The 22,443-nt window shown below is 41.6% G+C and overlaps 1 protein-coding gene across 2 annotated transcripts in view; it reads left to right on the top strand.

The window, feature by feature from the left end:
- KCNQ3 (potassium voltage-gated channel subfamily Q member 3) overlaps positions 1–22,443 on the top strand; it is a 204,881-nt gene that overhangs the window by 149,390 nt on the left and 33,048 nt on the right. For both annotated transcript variants that reach the window (XM_017818331.1, XM_017818332.1), the window contains exons 2-4: positions 17,544–17,634; positions 19,433–19,559; positions 21,266–21,438. In XM_017818331.1, the coding sequence (XP_017673820.1) occupies positions 17,544–17,634; positions 19,433–19,559; positions 21,266–21,438 (391 nt within the window). The remainder of the gene's footprint in view (positions 1–17,543; positions 17,635–19,432; positions 19,560–21,265; positions 21,439–22,443) is intronic.

A 22,443-nucleotide genomic window follows, 5' to 3' on the forward strand; every position in this document is an offset into this window, starting at 1 on the left:
TTTTTTTTTTTTTTTTTTTTTTTTTTTTTTTTTTTTTTTTTTTTTTTTTTTTTAGCTAAAGAGTAGAAACACTTCACAAAATCAATTAATAATTTGATTTGCCAGATTTGTTCAAGCATTTTGGGAAATCCTCTTTAGGATAGGGGTGATGATCAAGGTAGTTTAGATCTTTCAGCTCTCCTAGAAGTAGCAAACCAATATCTGTAGGATGTTTAGTTGCCAGCGAATAAATTCAGATACACATTCACATGCTCACTCCCACATACAAACCTGCCTCTAAGTAATTTGGTATTCATGTTAAAAATAATTAAATAATTTCTGGTTGCTCACATCTAAGCTCTGTGAACAATTCATGCAGTTAAAGTTGCTAAATTAAACCTTCCTGACTCCATAATGCTGGTATATCAAGCAGATGTGTTCCGGAGTACTACCCACTGCCTTGATATCTACTGAATAGCTGCACAAAAAGAGGGAAGAACATTCATGTAACACTGTCTATAAATATAACAACCAGCATACGCTCTGGAGATGTTGTGAGGGCTCCAAAGTTAAGTTTAGTTTGAGGTTTTGAGCTCAAATCAGAACTAAAACTGCCGTAAAAGATGTTATAATGATAGAATATACTTTCCAGATTAAACATCTTCACAACCCTTTTTAATTTCCTGTAATATTTTTAGCTCACATGAAAAGATGTTCTCCCTATTCATCAGAAGTTATTTTAAACCTGACAGGGGGAAAATGAAGCTACTGATGTCTGCTTCCTTTATTTAGTACTTTTCACTTGACATCCTGTGCTGTCATGTCAGCTTCTTACAGCTGTTCTGGGAACCAGGGAGAAGAGCTGGTCAGTAAAATTGCAGGGAGTGTAGAAACATGGAATAAGGAGAAAGATAGGCATTTTGGACCGGAAGGTATATTAAGTTTGCTGCTGATGCTAAACTGGGAGAAGCTGTTCACTCCCTCAAAGGCAGGGAGGCCCTGCAGAGTGACCTTGACAAATTCAAGGACTGGGCAAATTGCCAACCACGTGAAGTTTAACAAGGGCAGGTGCTGGATTCTGCATATGAGACAGGGCAATCCTGGATGTTTGACCAGGCTGGGGAACCAGAAGCTGGAAAGCAGTGCTGGGAAAGGGACCTGCAGGTCCTGGTCGATGGCAAGTTGAATATGAGTCAGCAGTGCCCTGGCAGCCAGGAGGGCCAACCCTGTCCTGAAGGGCATCAGGCAAAGCATCACCAGCTGGACAAGGAAGGGGATTGTCCCACTCTGCTCTGCACTGGGGCAGCCTCACTTTGAATATTGAGGCAGTTTTGGGCACTGCGATATAAAAAAGACATTAAGCCATTAGAGGTAAGCAAAGGAGGGCCATGAAGATGGTAAAGGTCTGGAGGGGAAGCCGTAGAAGGAGCAGCTGAGGACACTTAGTTTATTCAGCCTGGAGGGGAGACCTCATTGTAGTTTACAACTTCCTCACAAGGGGAATCAGAGGGATCTTTTCTCTCTGGTGACAGTGACAGGACCCAAGGGAATGACATGAAGCTGTGTCAGGGGAGATTTAGGTTGGATATTAGGAAAGGGTTCTTCACTCAGAGAGTGGTCGGTCACTGGAACAGGCTCCCCAGGGCAGTTGTCACAGCACCAAGCCCGACAGAGTTCAAGAAGCATTTGGACAATGCTCTCAGGCACATGGTGGAATTATTGGGATTGTCCTGTGCAGGACCAGGAGTTGTATTTGATGATCCTTATGGGTCCCTTCCAAGCCAGAATATTCTATGATTCTATGACCTTTCCATGTTCATTTCAGTGGTGTGTCCACTGCATGTGCAGGAGTTACAACCCCTTCAGCACCTCCATGCTGGATGGTCAGCCTCTAGAATCACTGGAAAAGGCTACAAGGACCAACAGCTTCAGTCATATGTAGTCACAGAAAATTAAGTGTTTTCTTCAGATGATATCAGAGATGCAGTGCATTCACCAGGACAATGACAAAGTCATCTCTACAATGTGTCTGAATCATTTAAATAAAAAAGTCCTATACTGAAGACCAAGCATGTGAAGATTGAGACACTAATCATTTCTTGCTATAACAAAATAATTCCCAGATAAGCCTAAGAAATAGGCAATGCCTTATGTTCCAGGGAAAAGAAAGTAAAATATCTAGGCCTAAGCCAATACTCAATGCCAGAGTGAAGCACCTGATGCCAAAACTGGTGCTTGGCTTAACTCAGACTGTGGAAGTAAGATATATAAAGTGTGTCATTCTGTGCATCAAAGACTTCCTGGATTTTATGCACTTCTGTTCAAGCTGTCATTACTTTCCTTCAGTGATGGCCTTTGCAGATGTACTGCTTTCAATAAACAAAAGACACAAGTATGGCACAGGTTTCAGTGGGATGTAGAAATACCTGAGCCTGCTTTATCTACACTACAATGATAATGGAAGCAGATTAACTGTGAAAGCATAGGACTTTGTGCCCTCACATTAATTAATTCCTTCTTAGCATGAAAAATTAACCCATTCTACTTCAGCTACATTTGTCTTAATGCCCTTTATAGATTCATTAATTCTAGCACTTTCATACTAACACACCCTACAATTAAATTAGAGGTACTAATAAGTAACAGTAATAGTGTGGCCTGCTGTTTGACCAGATCTGGTTCTCCATCTTCGGGGTAAGGTTTAAGGGTGTGTGTAGAGAAACTTGTTCTCAGGGACCACAGATAATATTTTTTCTTATTAATCAGGATTGAAATCCCATCACAGAGTAACTAGAGGGATATCAATGTAAATTTGTGGTGCTTAGTGAAGACTGGGCAACAGATTCACGTGGTCTGAACTACCCCTAAGCCCAGTATTGCCAAGGTCCAGACTATAAGGCTGAGGGTAGGGTAGAATTAAGGTTATCTGAATCTGCCCAGGTTAATATTTCAGGTTTTCTGAGTTCCCAGTGGGCACCAACAAATGAGTAACAGAGAAGAAGATACTCCTGAGAGGATCACCAGGAAACAGTTAACCCAGGATAACTTTGTCAGGTCGTTACACTGGATGTTGGTTCTCCTGAATGCTGGCAGGTGGACTGCACAAGCTTGAGTCTTGCCATGTCTCCAGATCACTGAGGTGCTCTGTATCGTGTCTTATGCAACAGTGTTCAAGTGGTCTTTTAAATTCCTCAGCCAAGACACTTCTGCATCAACCTGTTAGTTTTATCCACACTGTAGAGATCCTGAGGCACCTAAGTCCATCAAACAGCATGTAGGATTTGAAGGATTACCTGCTCTGCCTCCATTTTGGAATTTCCTCACCAGGCAAGCAAGCTGGTTCATGGCCTGGAGGAGTCTGAATTCCATCTTGCAGGAGGAGGGGACTAAATGGAGAGGAGGACCTGCGGGCACAGGCAAAAGCATACAAACCATACCAATGCATGCTGACTCTAAAAAGTCATTAAGATATTAGAAGTGGTAGCTCCCAAAAGCATAGGCATGTATTTCATATATATATATGAAATAAATTATATCCTAGAAAATGTGTCTATACTTAATTTGTTCCTAGCTGAATGAAGGAAAACATGCACGCAAAAGATTTCTGATCTGATGCATTGCTACTTTATCAATTAGGAACATTAGCTGAAGGAATTGTTAGTGTAACTCCAATCTAGCTAGGTTGCTGTACCATAAAAGAAAGTGGAGAGGAACCAGCAACCCCTGGATTCAATCCTTTTTTAACTGTTATTTCTTGATTCTTCCTTTATCATCCAACTCATGATGTTTGAATCTGTGGGACATCAACTAACTGATAGGGATTGTTGCTAAATCAGCCTATGAAGTCATTGCTGGATCTGATAGCTACAATGTAAACCCTGCTTTTGAGCTGAAAATGGAAAGATTAATGTTGTAACAAAAGATAAATAGACAGACATACAATTTATTCCATGCTCTGTAAATTAGGGCACTAATAAAAGCTGTGCTAGAAATAAATACAAAATCTGAAACAACTTTCAGAAGGTAAGAAAACTTTTATATGTGACAGTATCGTCCAACATAAAGAATTTCCACGTTAAATAATTACAGAAAGAATAAAGCTGATATGAGCTTAAGCACTGGAGCAAGGTTGAAAGATGCAACAGAATGTACAAGATGACCATTGCATTATTAATTTCTGCTGTGCTGGCCCAAGGGAAAAGCTGCTCCTGCTTTTGTGCACAGTGGGACATGTCTTGCATAAGGACAATGACTCAAAATTCCTGGCAAAAAAATATTTGTGTTTGAAAGATTTCACACACGTTTGTATTCTTCTGTCCTGTGAAGGAAAGAACATAGTGATCCATGCTGGAAGAAGGAGCACAAGTTCCCTCAAGAGTCTAAAGAATGAAATATTTCTTAGCTTGCCCCATAACTCCAACAGTGGTGTGTGCAGAACTTAATTACATGCTTTCTATTGTGGGCATGTTGAGTCACTTGTGTTAGATAAACAGCATCCGCAGCCACATTACATCTGTTTAGTGCACACTTAAAGCAGGCATCTTGAGACACATCTAATAACCTTACAAGCAAGCTGAGTATAACCATGTGCTTATTTTTAAAATGTCACAATGACCAAAATAGTGCCAGTAATTTAATGTGAAGTATTCACCAAGAAATCCTTTCAAATTTTGATCTTGTGAGTAATTAACTTTATTATTAAATTTACCACAGCACCCCCAGACTTCTAATAACTTGAAAACTAATAGTTTCAAGGTCTCTCCTCCCCACCCTCCACCTCCCCCTCTGCTAACAAGCCACCTGGAACTGGCTCCTTAATTTCCTGTTTAAAAAAAATATGAACTACTGTGAGTATAGATATGAATTCTGAACCTTTGTGGGACTACTGCTGCTGGTAAGCGATGGAAAAATCAATGCGCAATCAGTCATGAGCATCTTGATCAAGACTACTCAGAAAACATCCCTGGAGCAGTTAGACCCTATGAGCTAAATAATTAATCAAGCCATGTTATACCAGATAAAAATGTACAGCCAATGCTGTAGATAGCCAGGGCTAATATCCCTATGTAATCAGAGCATTGAGATACTGGAGGGATCATCTGATTCAGTATGTTTTTCACCAGGAAAGAGTTACAGCCTAGTGCTCACTGTTTTCTGTAGTCACATGGCAAGTATGTCACCCTGTCCCTGGAGATGTCTTGGTGGGATGTGGACGGGGGGAAACCTGACTTTCCACACTCTTTAGATGCCTGTGTCAACCATCACAATTGTCTGGAAGGTCAGTAAAAGCCTAGACCTGACATTTATCCCTCTGCATCAGTCCTAATTTGACAGGAAAAGGGCAAAGCTTTATATGTCAGATGCAATCCTTCCCCATCATCCCAGTATTCGGGACTGACAGAGGCACTGGAAGTTATAAGCAGAGCATCAGTATTGCTGCTTTCTGCTCCAGGCTTTCTGTTCTGTTCACCTGCATGAGTTGAGATTCAATGGATGATTTAGATACTCAGTTTAGGCACCCAAATATCTGTGTGCACACATATGAGTTAAGTATCTGCTCTCCCACTAATCCAGCTGGTACAGTCTGTGCAGCTCAGGGCTGTTCTGCTCTCTGAGTGAGCTTCATTGCTGGCTGGTTAGATCTATCGTGCTATACCTGAAAATGGATGTAACTCTTCACTCTTACAGATTCATTATTAGGCCACTCTCTCTGCATTGATGCCACAACAGAAGGAGGTGGCAAAGCTTGAATTAGGAATAGGAATTCCTGTTCCCATGGATGTCAAGTAAGAACAGGAAAGTTATGCTGAGGCTGTGTCCCACTGTGCCCAGCTCTCCTCTGTTACAGAGGAACAGTAAAAATAGCTATTCCATTAAGGAGAGACCCAAAGATTCATGTATTTTGAGGACACAAACGTGTGAGTCCCAACAGAGTTGTTAACAGAGATTAAACTGCTTTGCTAGATTGCATTCTGCAATAAGAACTTCTCATTCCTGCAAATTGGGCTTTATTTTTCTAAATGGACTTTATATATGCTGAATTCTGTGCCATTTCAGTTTACTTATTTGACTCAATAGAGCTCTTTCTTCAAAGAAAAACAAATAATAATATTCCCTTCCATATTGCCATTTTTTCCTGAAGGTTTCATAGAATTGTCTTTGTTTGAACCTGTCCAGTTGAACAGGGATAATGTAATCTGAGATATTAACAAGTCAGTTGAGCAAAAGGGCCATCATACATTGTGTTGAGAAGCATTGTTGCAGATGCTGGTGAAACACTTCAGGAATAAAATTGGACAGGTCTGGAAAAGGCTGATAACCTCCTCCAATGACTTCAGAGTTCAAGTGAAATATCACATGCTTACAGATGATTGTTCTGAATTCTGAATGCTGATTAATTGCTTATGGCAATGCAAAACAGCAGAAATACTTTAAACAGCATCAAATTTACACAGGTACAAATACCGTGTGCTGTTGTTACTGCCTGGTTGTGTAAATCAGACTTCTGAGGATACAATGACCTCCAAAGAGCTTATCCACAGTTCACCTTCAAGGGGGGTGTGATTCATTTGCCATGCTAACACAACTCATCAGTTACTAATGAATGTGAACTGGAGATGAAAAAGAAGCACAAATAAGTTATCTGTGCCACACACTTCGGCTGTTCCTGTGTTGGCCTCAGTGGCTCCATTAGCACTGTGGACCTGCATCTGCAGATCCTTCAGTGCTCTTTCCTGTGAGGTGCAGCTCTTACAGAAACTCCATATGACACAGCCTCTGTGAGCACCTTTGCTGAATCACTTTGAAGTTATTGACATATTCTCATTAGTTTAAAGGCAAAATATTGAAAAAACCCCACTATTATAAAGGTATTTGCCTCTAAACAATTGATCATCACCCTCACATTTCTATCCAGATCACATATCTTGTTACATGTTAAACCATCAAAGCAGGAGCTGACATTTTAGGGTTGAAATCCACTTTCTGTCCCTCTTCTGTCTTCCCACTAAAATGTTTAAAAAAAGTCCCAATGTTCATACAGAACTACCAGAGAAGAGAAGCCCTCAAATACATTTTGAAAAGCAGGTAATAAACTGCGTAAGACCTGTGGCAGTGGTTTGATTGGTGTGAGTCTGAGTTACAGGGAGTGGTTTCATTTCTGCACTGAGAGAAAGGACATGGCAGCGAGCATTGAGCCATCTGGGGAAGGTGTGATTAGGAGACTATGCCGCCCAGGTAACATCCTAAAGGCATCCAAAAGTTGCACCAGGTAGTCCATCATTATCAGATAAAAGCCCATTCCTTGCAATCAGACTGAGATAAGACTCTTATATTGATATACTAAAAAATGGTTCATTTCACGTGGTATCTGAGATAATCCAGAGCCTCTGAGACATTCCCAGTTCTTTTCTAGAGAGATATTTTAGAATATTCTACATTCAGTGGCCTTTCCCTGGCCTCCAGCTAATGCCATTTTCTGGGGTACTGGAAATGGGCCAGAGCTGTGAATCCTTGTTGCCTGACCAATCATCAATGCCAAACTACAGACTGCTTATCTATGCAGCACAAAGGAAAAATGAAGAATCTGGTGTAAGAAAAGGTTTACAGGAACAGCATCAAGTCAAACTGGATTAAAAATCTGGTTTAATTTGCAGGGAAAGTGGGTCTATTAACAGAGTATTCTGTCTGTCTCAATTTGTGTATTCCAAGAAAAAGCACTCCACACCACCACTGTTCATTATATCCACAGCTCCTGTAATGTGGGTTTAGACCTTGCATCTTTTAGCACAAATCCTTTCTCCTCTTTTCCTCTTTTGGTGGATAAAGTGAGAGTAGCTCATCTGCTTTGCATTCTGCACAGTAAGAAATCCTTCCCTGACTGATTGGTGTGAGCTTGTTCTGCAGTACCACTGGGTCTGTGAATGGGTCATAGCCTACAGACCAGATTGTTAAGGAAAGCTGATGTGCAGTGTTGTAACATAGGCTAAGATGCAGCAATGACTCTGCACTCTTCACTTATATAAAAATTAGAAACTTTTCAGAAAGTCCTCACGGATTTAAAAAAAACCCTAACAACTGGATTGTTCAAAGCAAAGATCTGAGACCTTTGTCTGATTTTTCTCCGGTGCAGGTCGTGATTAAACACTGTGTGGGAAAGAACTCTCTTCCATTCTAGCTGTAATACTTCATGCTTTTAGCTGGAAAAGTCCTGGGTCAGGTGGCCTGTGTCACAGCCACATGTATGACCACCTCAGGTGCAAAATGATAGAGCTCTCTGTGGAGTTAATGCCAGAAAATCTAGAGATCCTACTTAATCTGAGAGAATTGAGCCATACATTTGGCTCTGCAGGAGCTTCGTTATGAGGATGCCCTTCATTGCCCATAATGGAAAACCCACTAAACTGTTACCCGGACCTGGAGAGTACTGGCAGTGTTGTGGGGTGCAGGTCATGTGCGGTCACGCAGCTCTTCCTTACACAGCTGCAAATCTTTGACCATGCTACAATATCCATTGAGAATGGATATTGCATGAAACTTTTCTTCTCAATGTCCCACTCCATTTGAAAACTGAGATCATTGCATGAAGTGCTCATGTTCACACGTAAAGGTGAGTGTGTGATGGAGTTTGAGAAGGCACATGCAAAGAAGATACAGTCCCAACTGGAAATGGTTTTTTCACTTGGCAATCCCACCTGGCAGAAAGTGCTATGTCAGGTTGAAAGTACTGGAATTTTTAGAAGGTTTTTTTTTTTTGCAGCGTAGGGTCAAAAATAGGAAAAAAACCTCACAACTACCAAAATTTCCAAACTGGTTGAAGTCTTGGATAAAGAACAAAGACTCACTGTAAGAATCTGTCTGACCATCAAATTAATATTGTCAATTCCCTACCTAGAAACTCTGTATTAGAGACTACAGAGGCTATTTCTGGACAGTGCTGCCTTCACATTAGAAATTCACTTTCAGCTATATCACCTTTGGAGGACCTAAAATATTTGATGTGAGTGGCTGTGAAAAAAGGGAATTTGGTCAAGTCCTAGAAAGAGTGGGTGGGTGGGCTCTTTGACTGTTTTTTTTTCTGGTTGTTTGTTTTTTTTCTGTCTCCTACAGTCTTTTAATTTTCATTGATTTAAAATGGGAAGGTAGAAAATGTCAATGACAGTGTTTTCAGTCACGGCAAAAGGCACAACAGACATTTCAGAAGTTTCTCCCATTTGCATTTTTTGGAGCTTTCTAAAAATTTACTCAGAGTATATAACTCATTCCTCTCCTCCTTTCTAAAGAAATGTGAAGGGTTTGTGGGAAGATCAGTGCATGTCTGTGTGAAAGATTCAAATTCTTGTGTAGCCCTGAGATTTTGTCATGTTCGAAGTAGACTCCTTGATCTTTTTTTCTCTGGACACAACAGTGTTCATGATATTTAAAAAGGTACCTTCATGGAAATTCTTCTCCAGATGTTTAGGCATTCGTATGGATGATTACCACACTTATCTTAGGCTCTTTATATAATGTAAATTCACTTCTTTACAGGGGTTGCTGAAGGCTGAGCACTTGACTGCTCAATTACAGGCTGACTTTCAAATGCCCTACACTTTTATTTTGCAAAAATTAGAAGAAACCAATATATGAATCTTAAAGTTTACCTTCAAATGGCTTCACACAAGTTTGTTGATGTTCTTTGGAGAATGTCCTGTCAGAAGCATTTCTGAAACTCCTTTGATTTGTGGGTTCTGCAGCTGGGGCTGCTGGGTGATGCAGTTGGGCTCTGTGCTCTCCCTGCTTTGCTGTGCTGCATGGCTCTCCGTGTTTCCTTGTCTATGTGTCTCAACTCAATTAGCAGCACGCTGCCAGCCAGAGATAATCCCATGGATAAGCATACTGGTCATGGCAGATAAAAGCCCCAAACAATGGTTCAGTCCAATGCCCTTCACTTAATATAAAAATAGAATTTAAACCCCCTAACGAAGTAACTCAGAATATTTAGTTGCAATGGTCAGAAGCTTTTCTGTCTTTATTCAAGCTGCAGGAGGATAGAAGACAACTCCTTGGGAGCTAATTCTGTCATTGCCTCTCCTTTGCTCCTGCCATCTATCCCCAGTCAGTCACCCATGTGATGAGATGTCTAGGTCTCTCCTAGTAACTTACATATGCCAGGTCTTTTGGAGCACTTTTAACACTTGTCTCAAGAGGGATATAGGATCTTGGTGGATGACTCTTGTCTTCCAAGCTGAGTAAAACCAGGAAGGGAGATGTAGTGTTCTGGGCTGTTTTGCAGTCTCATGCCAGCAAACCTGGGAAATGTGTCAGACCATTCTCCTGAAATGTCCCCTGGAGCAGAAAATCCAGCTTGATGGTGTCTGTGCTATCTGACATTGCTGACCCAAAATACTTTGTACCAGCATGCCAGATTCCCTAAGAAAGCTGGCAATGGTGGTCAACAGGCACCAAAGAAAAAGGTTTTTAGGATGGACCTGAAGAAAAACCAACAAGACAAAGTAGCTTTAACGTGAGTCTTGGCTTATACACAGAGGAAAGGAAAGAGGAACCATCTGATATAAAAGCTGTTCTTCTGCACCCTGGGTGCCCTGCTGTGAAGCACAGCTTTCCTCTCCCTGATATTGATTTTAAAAGCTTTCCAGACTTAAGGAAAGGGCAGTGAAGCCGATTCAGAGGTATTCCTGCCAATGAGAACACATGATCATCAAAAACCTGGCATGAGTGAGGGTTTGGGCTTTTCTTGCTCAGCTTCCTACCATGCAAGGGACAATGTCTGTCACTTCTGTCACCAATGGACTAGTGTCATTCTGGGCTACCACCTCATCACCTGTCAGATGAGCTTGTATGACAGTGAGACTAGGGTACTTTTGGTGAACTTTCTTTACTTCTTAGAGTTTTCTTCTGCATCTTGTGGAGGAACTTGCTCTGCCTCTGCCACTGCAGCAGAGCAGGAGTGTAATTCATCTTACTGAGTGTGGCATTTCTACCCTGTCCTTGCTGTATGATGGCATAGAAACAGGGACTCCTGCATGGAACCATATGTACTCAGTGGAATCTGTGAATCCAGAGAAAGAGGAACCTTTGAACATCCCTACCTGTAGGACTTGCTGCTTTTTCCCTTCTCCAGGACTTCCACTAAGTGTCTTGATGCTTTTCCCTGCACACCCTGCACTTTTGTAGCCTCACAAAGTGTTTGGATTTTTCCTGCCACATTATCTCAGTACTGATCTCTGTCCTATTGCTTGGAAGAACAGAGATTCAAGAATCTGAATATTAAACAGTGAATATTCCCAAGTCTGTGGAAATCAGGCATGCATTCCCTTCTCTCTGAAGAGCTGTTCTCAAATATTTGGTAATGACATTTTTTTTTTTAGTGTTAAAAATCCCAACTCAAGCCTCTCATTAGCAACCATAAAACGATCAGTGCAAGATACTGCAGATGTTCTGTGAAAAATGAAGTTTGGATGAAGAGAAAAAGATGGTGGGTAGGAATATAGAGCAACTGAAAAAACTGTGAGAAAAGATGCATTTTTAATCCTTATGGGTAAAAGCCAATAGTTGAAGAAAATAAGGTTGTTCCAATATGAAATTTGGGAAAGTGTGTGGGAATCATGGTTTAGAACCATATTGCTTTGAGTACCCTAAACCAAAAATTTAGCAAAACATTGCCAGATTTTCCTTATATATCACAATCTTAGAGAATTCCATTAGCATTTACCAGGTGGCAGAACATAATGAAACCAGAGCATAAGCTTTAAGGGAAGATATGAAAGTTTGAAATGAAGCAAAGCAGAAAAATCTAAGATCCATATGAACATTTGGAGGCAGAAGAAATCCCAATGGCTTGCAAGAAATGGTATTGAAGAAGTGAGAGCAAGCAGAAGTCTGCACTGTCACACTGCAGGGGATTTCTTACTTATAATTGTTCAAGAGACTTTTCTGCCCAGACCCTGGATTATTATTTTATAACCAGGATCCTTGACCACATGTAGATGTGATACCTGAATTTACAGCAAGGGAATTCAGAAAAACCTGGTCATGTAAGAAGTGGGCTGCTGTGGCCAGAAGGCAAATTCTTTTAGTAGTTGAAATACATGAACATTATTAAAAGGTGGTGCTTGTAATTATATCCAGGGCTGAACATAAGAAGTGGCATTCAGCTAACTTACACAGGAAACATCCCCACAGGAGCTGGTCACCAGAGTCTGTCCCTACATTCACAGAGGAGAAATGGCCTCTGTAGATACTTCTGACAAGCTTGAGCTCTCTACTTTGAGGCAGCAGGAGTTGAACACCAGAAGCACACATTACTATCAACTAAGTCTTGTTGAGATTTAAGATTTTGTCACACAGCACAAAAATTTGCCAAAATGATGCCACATGCAAATATTTGGCCTGCCTATGATGTATGTAGTCCTCATAACAGCTTCAAAAGCACTGCTGTGGTTTGGAATAGATTACAGGCAAATTACGATGTGATCTGCCCCTACAATTTTGAAGAAAGGGATGGTGAAAAGGAAACATGATAAGCACCTGTATATAAAAAATACAAAGGTTCTCAGCTAGATCTACATTCTGTTGGCTTCAAATGAAAGCTGATAGAGAAGAAAATCTCAAAAAATGGGAAATATTAAAATCAGTAAAAATTTACTAAACAAAACAGTCTGTGAAACTCATCCAAGAAACATTAGATTCATGATCATACATAGTCATAAATTACTTCTTCTTTTCTGGAAAATTATATATTGTTTTTGGAATGCTGTTTTTAATACACCAAAACATCATAATTAGAAAACATGAGTATTAAATACATGTTTTCTAAAATTAAGAATATTTACTAGAAAAACATATTAGTGTGACAGTGACAAAAGAGCACTGCCATTTGGTTATCTGCAACTTATGCATACAACAAAGTAATCGGATTTTAGGCATAATGCGGCAAACAGGGACAATGCAATATGCTGTGAAAAATTGTGTAAAATAAAAGCAAGGATAATTTTAAAAAGCTGAAGAACCACATTCAGGTACTTATTTGGTATCTGTGATTTACAGTCTTGAAGTCTGGACTGCCACCTGCTGAAACACTGTTTAACAGTAAGCTTCGGCTTAATAGGACTCAATTTTCATTTCAAACTTTGATTTTTACCCTATTTCTTTCTTCTAACCCTTGGTGCCTATGTCCCATGAATCCCACAGTATGGGCAAAAGCAGTAAGGGGAAGGTGTACCTTGTTATCATCTTTGCTGAGCAAGGGAGACTATGAAGAAAAGATGACATCTGCATAACATCTTCCAGAGAAAGAGGACACAAGACTTGCAGGCTTCACAAACACCAAGATCCAAAACAGAAGAGGCTGGGCTGCATAGCATCAATGCAAAATAAAATTCACAGAGTGCTCTGAACCGCAGTTGCAATTGCAAACACTCAGGAAGGATTTCTGAGATGTGAGTTGATTAACTTGTGGGTGTTTGCAGTTGGTGCTTATCCTTTGGAAATGGTGCAGCAGGAGAACAGCTGACCCTTCCAAGATGGATTGCAGATATGTGTACAAACACAGGCTTTTCATCCCTTCACACCCCGGATTACTGCAGGAAGGGGCAGGAGCCTGGCTCTGTGGTCTGTGTGGTTTTTGGGACTGCAAATTCAGCAATTGCTTCTCTGAGGTGCATTCATGCACTTCCTGCAACAAGGGTTTCAGACTACACTCCCTGCTCAGATTTGACCTTAAAATTATTCACTGTCAATTGTGATCTCCTCTCACTCTCTCACCCTATTTTTACTGAGCTTTTGTCCTGCATGATCTGTTGTTTTCATGGGTGGGCTCTCACTTGGTGCACTGGATCTTGCAGCATGAGCTGTGCCACAGGTAGCAATCAAACAAGCAGCACCCCTTGTCCATTAATATCAACACTTAGGATTTTTAGCGAGCAAGAAAAAGCTCTTTCACCACCGTGAGACTCCTTTTCTTGTATATCAAATACATGGGTGCGATCACCTGAACATCACCTGCCCTGAGCCTGTTTCACGGGGAAGGAAAACAAGAGCGAGCATTATCCCCTTGCTCTATGGAGCACCGGTACCCTCTAGTGGTAAAACCGCCGGCATTTTTAGGCAAAAGATGACGATTTCACTACTAACATCTTCTGTCTTCCTCTTGGACAAAAATCTGTACATCTTTAATTGACAGTGGCGTTCTGTTGGATGATATGGGAAATTCACGCCTTTAGTTTAAGTAGCTAATGATGTAATGCAATGATGTAATTTCCTTGGACTGTTTTCAGTGTGTTTCATGTTTCATTAAATCATTTAAATGATGCTTGTGAGCTGATGGGTGACTGAATTTTTACATGATATAAAGAAATGTCTGTAATGGAAAGTACCAAGAGGCAGCTGCTCAAGGCTTTAAGTGAAGTGTTAGTGATGGTACCACTGTAATGGCTGTAATGTGGCAGATCAAGACTTTATAGATAATCAAAGGAATCGTTGTCTTGGTTGAGGTTTCACTAGTTTGCTCATGGAGTTGCAGAATAGCTGGATTAGGAGTCTTGGCAAGCCAGAGAGCCACTGGTTTCATAACTGCAAGGTGGGGACAACAACGTATGGTGTGACAAATCAAGCTTGAGGACATAACAGGAACATCACAGAATTGCTAAGTGAAGGCCAAATGTCTTGAGCAGTGGGAGTGTGGTTATAGGTAGATGGAAAAAGACACATTCTGGACCTCACAGCTGTTTCCTACCAACTACATAACTCATGCTCCGGAGCGTGTCTGGTGAGTGGAAAAAGGCAAAACTTGTCAAAGAAATTAAAAATTATTTAGCACGAGAAAACAGATTTATTTCTGTTCTAAACTTGCTCAGAATGGCTGATCTGAAATTTTCCTGGCATAAGAAACTTCAGTCTGAACAGCTAATTTTAGGAAAGCCACAGCAAAGTAATCCTTCAGGGTTTGCTGTGAAGTGTTTCACTGTTGTCTTTTCCTTGCATGGAGATTGCTAGTGGATGGAAATTCCCCCCCCAAAAGGCAGCAGGAGTTATCTGGAGCTCAACTCTGTCATTTACTCCACCTGCAAAGAAGTTGCAAATTCTCAGAACACAGTTCTCTAGCCCTAGGTTTTTTCATACATGAAGGAAATGAAAACCCGAGGCAGGTTAGAGGACACGTGTCTCTGAGCTGAGCCCTCGCATGCTGCCTCCACACTGCAGGCCGTGGCTCTGCTCATTTCACCCAGTGAAACAAAGTGGAGTTTTACTCAGCAAGAAATGAAATCACACTACAGGTATCAGATTGAAATTCAAAATAGGTAGTACAGACTAAACACAGCTTGATTCCTCACAAGCTTTTTCCCCTGGATGATTTCAGTACCTTATGCCTATCATTTCTTTGATGTACCCTAGCTATGAAAGCAGGGGATCCAGAGCTTTTATGGAGACATCCTTCCAATTTATTTACTAAACTCAAAGTATTTCTATGGCCACCTGCCCCTCTATTCCTGTGGATCAGATTTTGGAAGCACATTAAAATGCCCATGATCTGTTACACAAAGTACCAGAATATGAGCTTTGCCCACTCTGCTTCACAGTAATTACTTATGAGACTCCCTTGATTTTTTTACCTCTTTGTATATAAAGGATTTTGAATAGCTTGACCCTGGGAATAGCAGATCAACGAGGTTGAATTGGATTTACCAGCAGTGGGAGTTAAATTTTCAGTCAAATCTCTGCATTCTGGAGCCTCACAGACAGACTGATTTATCATGCATTGTGTTTACTGGAGAGCAGAAATTTACCCTCTCCTATTCTCTTTCAAACCTTTTCTTCTTTTCATCTGCATAGAAATGAGTGTAAAAAGAAAAAGAAAAAAAAAAAAAAGAAATGCAGTGCAGTTTTCAAGGGAGGGTTTGTCCTGGTGCTGCATTGTAAAGAAGCGTTTACTGTTTCCCAGGTCTCAGGAAGTGCCAAGTAGATTCATTCCACTGTAACTGCAGTGCCATTCTGGGAAGCACACAGCACGTCAGCTTGGAATAGACCTCCTGAGCAATATACTCCTCTGCCATATCATACAATTCATTCAAAAAATGCAATATCACCCATTTCGTTCTTGAAGAATGCAAATGAGTTAATTAATGCATGTCTGTTCCAGGAATATTCTGACTTAGGATCTTGCCATCACTGCCAGTTTCCCCTGCTCCATCCTGGCTGAGAATCCTTAATCTTCATGAAAGCCCATGTGGTGAGGGGAAACAGTTTTCCCCCTGAAGCTATAAAATGGTAAATCCCCAGGGAGTGGTGACCCTTGAAGTTTGAGCCAATGAGCACTTCTGCAAAATATAAACATATCACAAGCGGACCGGAAGAGAAAGTAGTTGTAGTAGTTGTAGAAGAAGTAGCCATGTTGTAGAGCTGTGAGGAGAAGGGGCAGGAGCCCCACTGGGGGCTCTGGCCCCCCCCAGCCCCCAGCTGCGGGGCTACAGGGACTTGGAACAGTGTAAGACTGGGTTAAGTGTCTGTAGCTGAAAGCTGAAGAAGTTTTCTCCACTGTGAGTGGGCAGACGGAGTGGCGGCAGAGCAGCAGTGGATGGAGAAACGGTGGCAGAGAGACAACAGATAAGAACTGAAGAAGCAGTAAACGAACATGCAGCCGAGCAGGAAGACAGAGAGTTGTCTGAGAGAGAAAGCCAGCAGCAGAGAGAGAGCAGGACTAAGCTCTACGGATAGAGACAGAGTTTTGGGGTAAGAACTGAACCAAAAGACCCCAAACCCCTCTGAGACCCCTCCTAGAGAGAGGAGGAGGATGGACTCTTACTTGAGAAGACTTCTGGGGTGCTGCAGCACCAGAGAGAACAGCTGAAAAGCTCAGAGAAGGAATGCAGAGGGGGTGACCTTGGCCCCCCCCCGCTGCTTGAGACAGAGCACAGAGCTCTGCAAAGGGGGCTTGAATCCCCTGAAGATATGGACCGTCACGAAGACCCCTGTACTTCGTTGATATGACCATGGTGAAGTGACCTTTGTCCCAGTGAACACAGCCTACGGAAGAGAAGACCCTCTCTTGGAGACGATGGGCCGAGGGGCTTGGATACCCCCCTCGTGTGTACTGGCAGATATCCAGCTACAGCTGCTGCATGGAAGATAAGAGATAGCCTGGTGCCCTAGCGACAATGCTGCTCTGAGAGTGGAAAGGACCTTTTCCTTCTTCCCTCCTGGACTTTTATTTGGAGGGAAGAAGAGATTGGATCTATTGTAAATACTTTTATGTCATGGTAGAGATAGTTAAGATTGTATATAATGTACTGTAGTATTTATTTTGTACAGTCACTGTAATATATAATCCCTTCCCCCCATTTTGAGTCTTGTGTGGTGTCTAGAAAACCCATCTCACACTGGGTTGAGATGTGGGAGGGGGGCTAGAACTAGGGAATTGGATTTTGGGGCTCTCAAACCATGACAGCCCACCTCTCTGCTCACAAATAGGAAGGGGCCATCCCCTGATGGATTTTATAGGCAATATCTCCAATTCAAATACAGAGAGGGGTAACAATGCTGTGTTTTTTTCTTTTATTTCATTCCAGGTTTCTGATTGTCTTGGGGTGTTTGATCTTAGCTGTCCTGACAACTTTCAAGGAGTATGAAACTGTTTCTGGAGACTGGCTCCTCTTGTTGGTAAGTAGACTGTGACTGGTGCTTCACTCCAGTAACGCCCTTGAATTGAAATCAGCCCCATCAGCAGGGATGGAAACTTACTCCCAGCTCTGCATGTCATAAGGTTTCTGCCATTGGTCCTGGAGCAGTGACTGTACACTTACCTACTGAAGAGTTCCCAGTCCATCGTCAACAACAACTGATTAAAAAGAAAGTGAGGTTCCTGAGTAAAAAGAAAATGAGAGGAAAAATACCAGCCTGGGGCTTTTGAGCATTTGCCTAACAGTCCTTCCATAAAATTATCAGTAAATTTCCTATTAACCATGCCAGACCTAAGCACATTTGAAAACTATTTTTTGGGGGGATCTTTCAAATATTTTGATTCTCTCTATAGTAGTCTACTAATCCCAATATTTCTTTCAAGGGAGGTCATCAGAATCAGACTCATGCTTGTGCCCAATAACAGCATAACTGAAATTGTTGCAGGCGGTGCCTCTGAGACAAAATGTATTTGCAGCAAATACATTCCTTTCTCTGTGTATTCCAGAATGCTGGTTCTATAAATGTTGAAGTTCATGCTCAAGACTTTATTTTGTAGGCCTCCCATCTGGCAGAAGAGTTAAAAAATAGAGAACACCCCCCCACACTAAGTATAAACATGGCATACTCAAAGTTTTATGAAAATGACCTTAACAGTGAACTTCCTCTTCTCCCATAGCTGTCATGAAATAGAGAGCACGACATCTCGCTTAACCTGTCCTTGTCTAAAGTATCCCCAGCAAAATTAATTTCAGGGTCTCAATTTGTCTTTCCCCTTGTACCCCCAGAGGCATGTATATCTGAGCAACAGCAAAATGCCAGAAGGAATGAAAAGTGAATTCCCCTTTCATGTTCCTTCTCAAAAAGTGCCTATATGAAAACACCCTCATCCCTTGGGGAATGTGAAACTTGCTTTTGGTCTCTGTTACCCTGCTAATAGCCCATCTTTCACCTTTGAAAAAGCCTGAGGTTATTTTTCTTCCTCCTGTGCTTGTCTGTATGTGGCTCTCAGCGGTTTTCAGAAGCATCCAGGAGCTGTGGGTTTGAGCATGAGGAAAAGTGCCCCTTTCCTCCTTGCCAGCTCTTCACAGAGCTCTTCACAGAGCTCTCCACGTGCCCAGGCTGCCCTTGGCCCATGGCCCTTGGCCCATGGCCCATGGCCCATCTCTGCTGAGCACCTCAGAGAAGCCCTCTCCTCCCCATTCCCTCCCCATACTTAGAAAGGTTATTGAGCAAGGTGGAAAATCCCATTTTTTTGTCCACCAAAAATTTAGGGTAACAATACATGCCTTAAATTTGTCCTATATATGTCTTTATCATTGCCTTAAATTTATGACCCTATGAATATACTGTGTCCTGTCCTGTCTCTATAGATATGGCTGCATGAATGAGCTGCTGGTGGGTAATCCTGGGTTATGGGTATAGAGTGCACTGAGGACTTTGCAGTCACCACTCACATATATCTCCCCCTTTTGTGTGGAACGAGGTCTTTCTGTGAAGTAATTGCCCTTACATTAAGATAGGGTGAGCACTTCACATTTACCCAACAGCAGGGGCAAGTTCCTCCTGCAGACTATTTAGAAGGCTGGAAAGGCATTTCCCACTTTGCCTTGCCTCTTTCATCAACCTGTATTCTTCCTCCACTTTTTTTCCTCTCTCTCTCGCACATATCCTAACACTTGTGCCTCATTTCCTTCAGCTATTTCCTTCGGGACCTTCTGTCCAGAATTACTGCAAAACTTGTTATAAGACTAATAATGTAGTTTGTGTCTTGATACAGGAAACTTTTGCCATTTTCATCTTTGGAGCAGAGTTTGCCTTAAGAATCTGGGCTGCTGGCTGTTGCTGTCGCTACAAAGGATGGAGAGGGAGACTCAAATTCGCCAGGAAGCCTTTGTGCATGCTGGGTAGGCACAAGCTCTCTACTACTATTTTCTCTGTTATTGTCCTTTTTCTTCTAAGCCAGTTTGGGGAATGTCGAAGAACTGGTGAATGGCAGTGCAAAGAGCACTGAAATCAGATCTGCCCTTTATGCTAGGACCTGTGTCCTGCTTGGAGTAGTTTTTTGAAGTAGCCAGCAATAATTAATTTGAGAGACACTTGGGTATCTAGTCAGTGAGAAAAAAAATGAATCCTTCTACTCTTCAAACACATTGTCCTTGTCCCGAGTCCCACTGCATTTTTCTTAAACTCATCCCCAAAAAGATTCTCTCTGCCTTCAGTTTCAAACGACTTCAAATCCCAACCCCATCCCATCTTCCTCAGCCCTCTTTCATGTTTGTGTTGTGTTTTACCATTGTATTGTCAGTCTGCATTTGCAAACAAGTATCTTTGTGATTTCACCTATGTTGTCTTTCAGGCTTGGAAGGCACTGCCTATTACTATCCATAAAACTACTCATTATTCATGTTTGAATCCCCTCCTGCAACTCCTCATCATAACCACAGACCAAACAGCCAGTATTTAGGAGCTCACTCCCAAGCACCTGTCTTGCACGTCCCCATTCATTCATTTGTACAGCACACAGCACTCTGGGGAGCTGTGGTGCCACATGAATACACACCTCTCTTCCCTCACCCTCCTTTTGTTCACCTCTTGGATCTAAATTGTAGACAAAATTGTAACAAATTTTGTTTGTGCATCTATGCTATCCTCAATTTGGTAGTGCTCCTTTATGTTCTACTGTTGTATAGATACATCTTATACTTCTAATAGGTTTGTGAAGTCAGCAGAGTGTGGTGTGAGCAAATGGGATTGACCCTGTCTCATGCCTTCTTGGTAAAATTGCCATCTCACTTCTGAGAATGGATCTTCATTGATATCTGGGTAAAGAACGGAAAATATTTTGGACTTATTAATATCATCTCTCATTTATCACTGCTGCAAATTTGTTTTGAAAATGACTGGAAGTGAATAAATCTGAAATTCCCTCTTTTTGGCTGGAAATAGAATATAATGATAATTTATATTATTATAAATTTTATGTTATTCTAAATTATATATTATTATTTATATATGCCCAGAGCATGTTTGAAGCTGTTCGGTACCACTTTCTTCTTGTATGTGTATAGGACCAAAAAGCAAGAGGGAAACAAGGAAAAGAGAAAAAAACAAGAAGTGATGTGATTTTGCATTTCAAACCTATTCAGTTGATCAGCAAATTGGTCCTGTGAGCACTTAACAAAAAAAAATTGCACTGGCTTGGAGATTTTAATGGGAAAACTCAGCCAAAAGAATCAAATACTAGGTGTACCATCAAAACTGAATTTCTCATCTGCTGACCTGTGCACTGTGGTGTTCCTGTGGTGCAGATGAATAAAAGTCTGTTTTTCTGTCAGCCTTAGGACACTGTTTCTGTGCATCCCTAAGCAGGCTCAGACAGAGTCTCAAGTCCAGTGCACCAATCTGTAAACAGATGCCGAGGCTTTCCGGTAGGTTTTGTTTGTGATGCTGCCTGTGTGGCAGGTGCAGATATCTGTTTAATTGGAAAGAGCAGGCATTTCCAGGCAGCTTCAAAATTTGCCATGGGAAATTTTCAGCACAACCAGATGGGATTAAGAAGCAGGTGATAGGGCCACTCTTGTTGGCAGGCTTTGTTCTTTTCACCTTGCAGATATCTTTGTGCTGATTGCTTCAGTGCCAGTGGTTGCTGTTGGGAACCAGGGCAATGTTCTGGCCACGTCTCTCAGAAGCCTCCGCTTCCTTCAGATCCTACGGATGCTCCGAATGGACAGGCGGGGCGGCACCTGGAAACTTTTAGGATCAGCTATTTGTGCACATAGCAAAGTAAGTGAGGAGCTTGCAGGGCTCAGCTGGGGCTTGGGGAGAAAGATTGAGGGAAAAGAGAAGGGACACACAGGTACAGCAATGCCTTGGGATTATGTTTAGTAGTTCCAAAAATAGTTTTGTTCTTTAAGTTTTATTCCCTCTTCCTTTCTCTGAACCATTTCTGCCCCTTGTTTTACCCTTCTCCACTCAATAGTGGTGCTGGGAAGGGAGAGTATGTTCATTCCCACACATTACAACAGGAATTTTGCCTTTACACTGAATGAGAGCAGGGACAACCCTTTAATGGTGAAAGATGCTGAAATTTTTGACAGAAATGCCTGCGAAGCTGCAACGTGTTTGTAGTGGCTTCTCAGACTTGTCTGATCAACAGATGGAGCAGGACTCCAAAGGGATGGCAAGAGGCTGATTAGCAGAAATGTGGTTTCAGAGTGAGCTACTGGTAAAATTTGTCTGTGTAAGCATGGGTCAGACAATACAGAAATGCACACAGTGTGAACTGAGACAGGGAAATTTTCTAAACTCATCTTTCTTTGGTCTAACTTGATGCTGTAGTCAGACACACCCTGTCTCGCACCAGACGGATACTTGTGTTCTTGCATTTTCACAAAACATTATTACAAGTTAAAAACTATCTGCATAATAATCCTCTAGATAAGATTTCTCATCTGCAAAGGGTGTAAAAAAATTACATAGACTCTGTGCTACATACTGCTATTTCTTATCCATGAGTGACATTCCTGACATTTTAGAGGGGTTTGAAAATTAAAATGCCAGCTGGTACAGCATAATTAGACTTTGCTTCTGCATGGTGGCTGATGGGGATACCCACCCTGCTTCATTGCTTACCATCTTCTGTTTCTTCCCGGTATAAACTTGCTACAAGGCAGGTGGCACATAGACAGAGTCAATAATGTTTCCTGGGAAACAGATCATGGAAGAAGTTTGTAGCAAAGACATTGTTTAGAAATTGTTTAAGGCTTCATTTTGTGGAATTTCATTCAC

This window comes from Lepidothrix coronata, unplaced genomic scaffold (genome assembly GCF_001604755.1).
Source record: "Lepidothrix coronata isolate B3197 unplaced genomic scaffold, Lepidothrix_coronata-1.0 Scaffold67, whole genome shotgun sequence".
NCBI classification, from domain to species: Eukaryota; Metazoa; Chordata; class Aves; order Passeriformes; family Pipridae; genus Lepidothrix; species Lepidothrix coronata.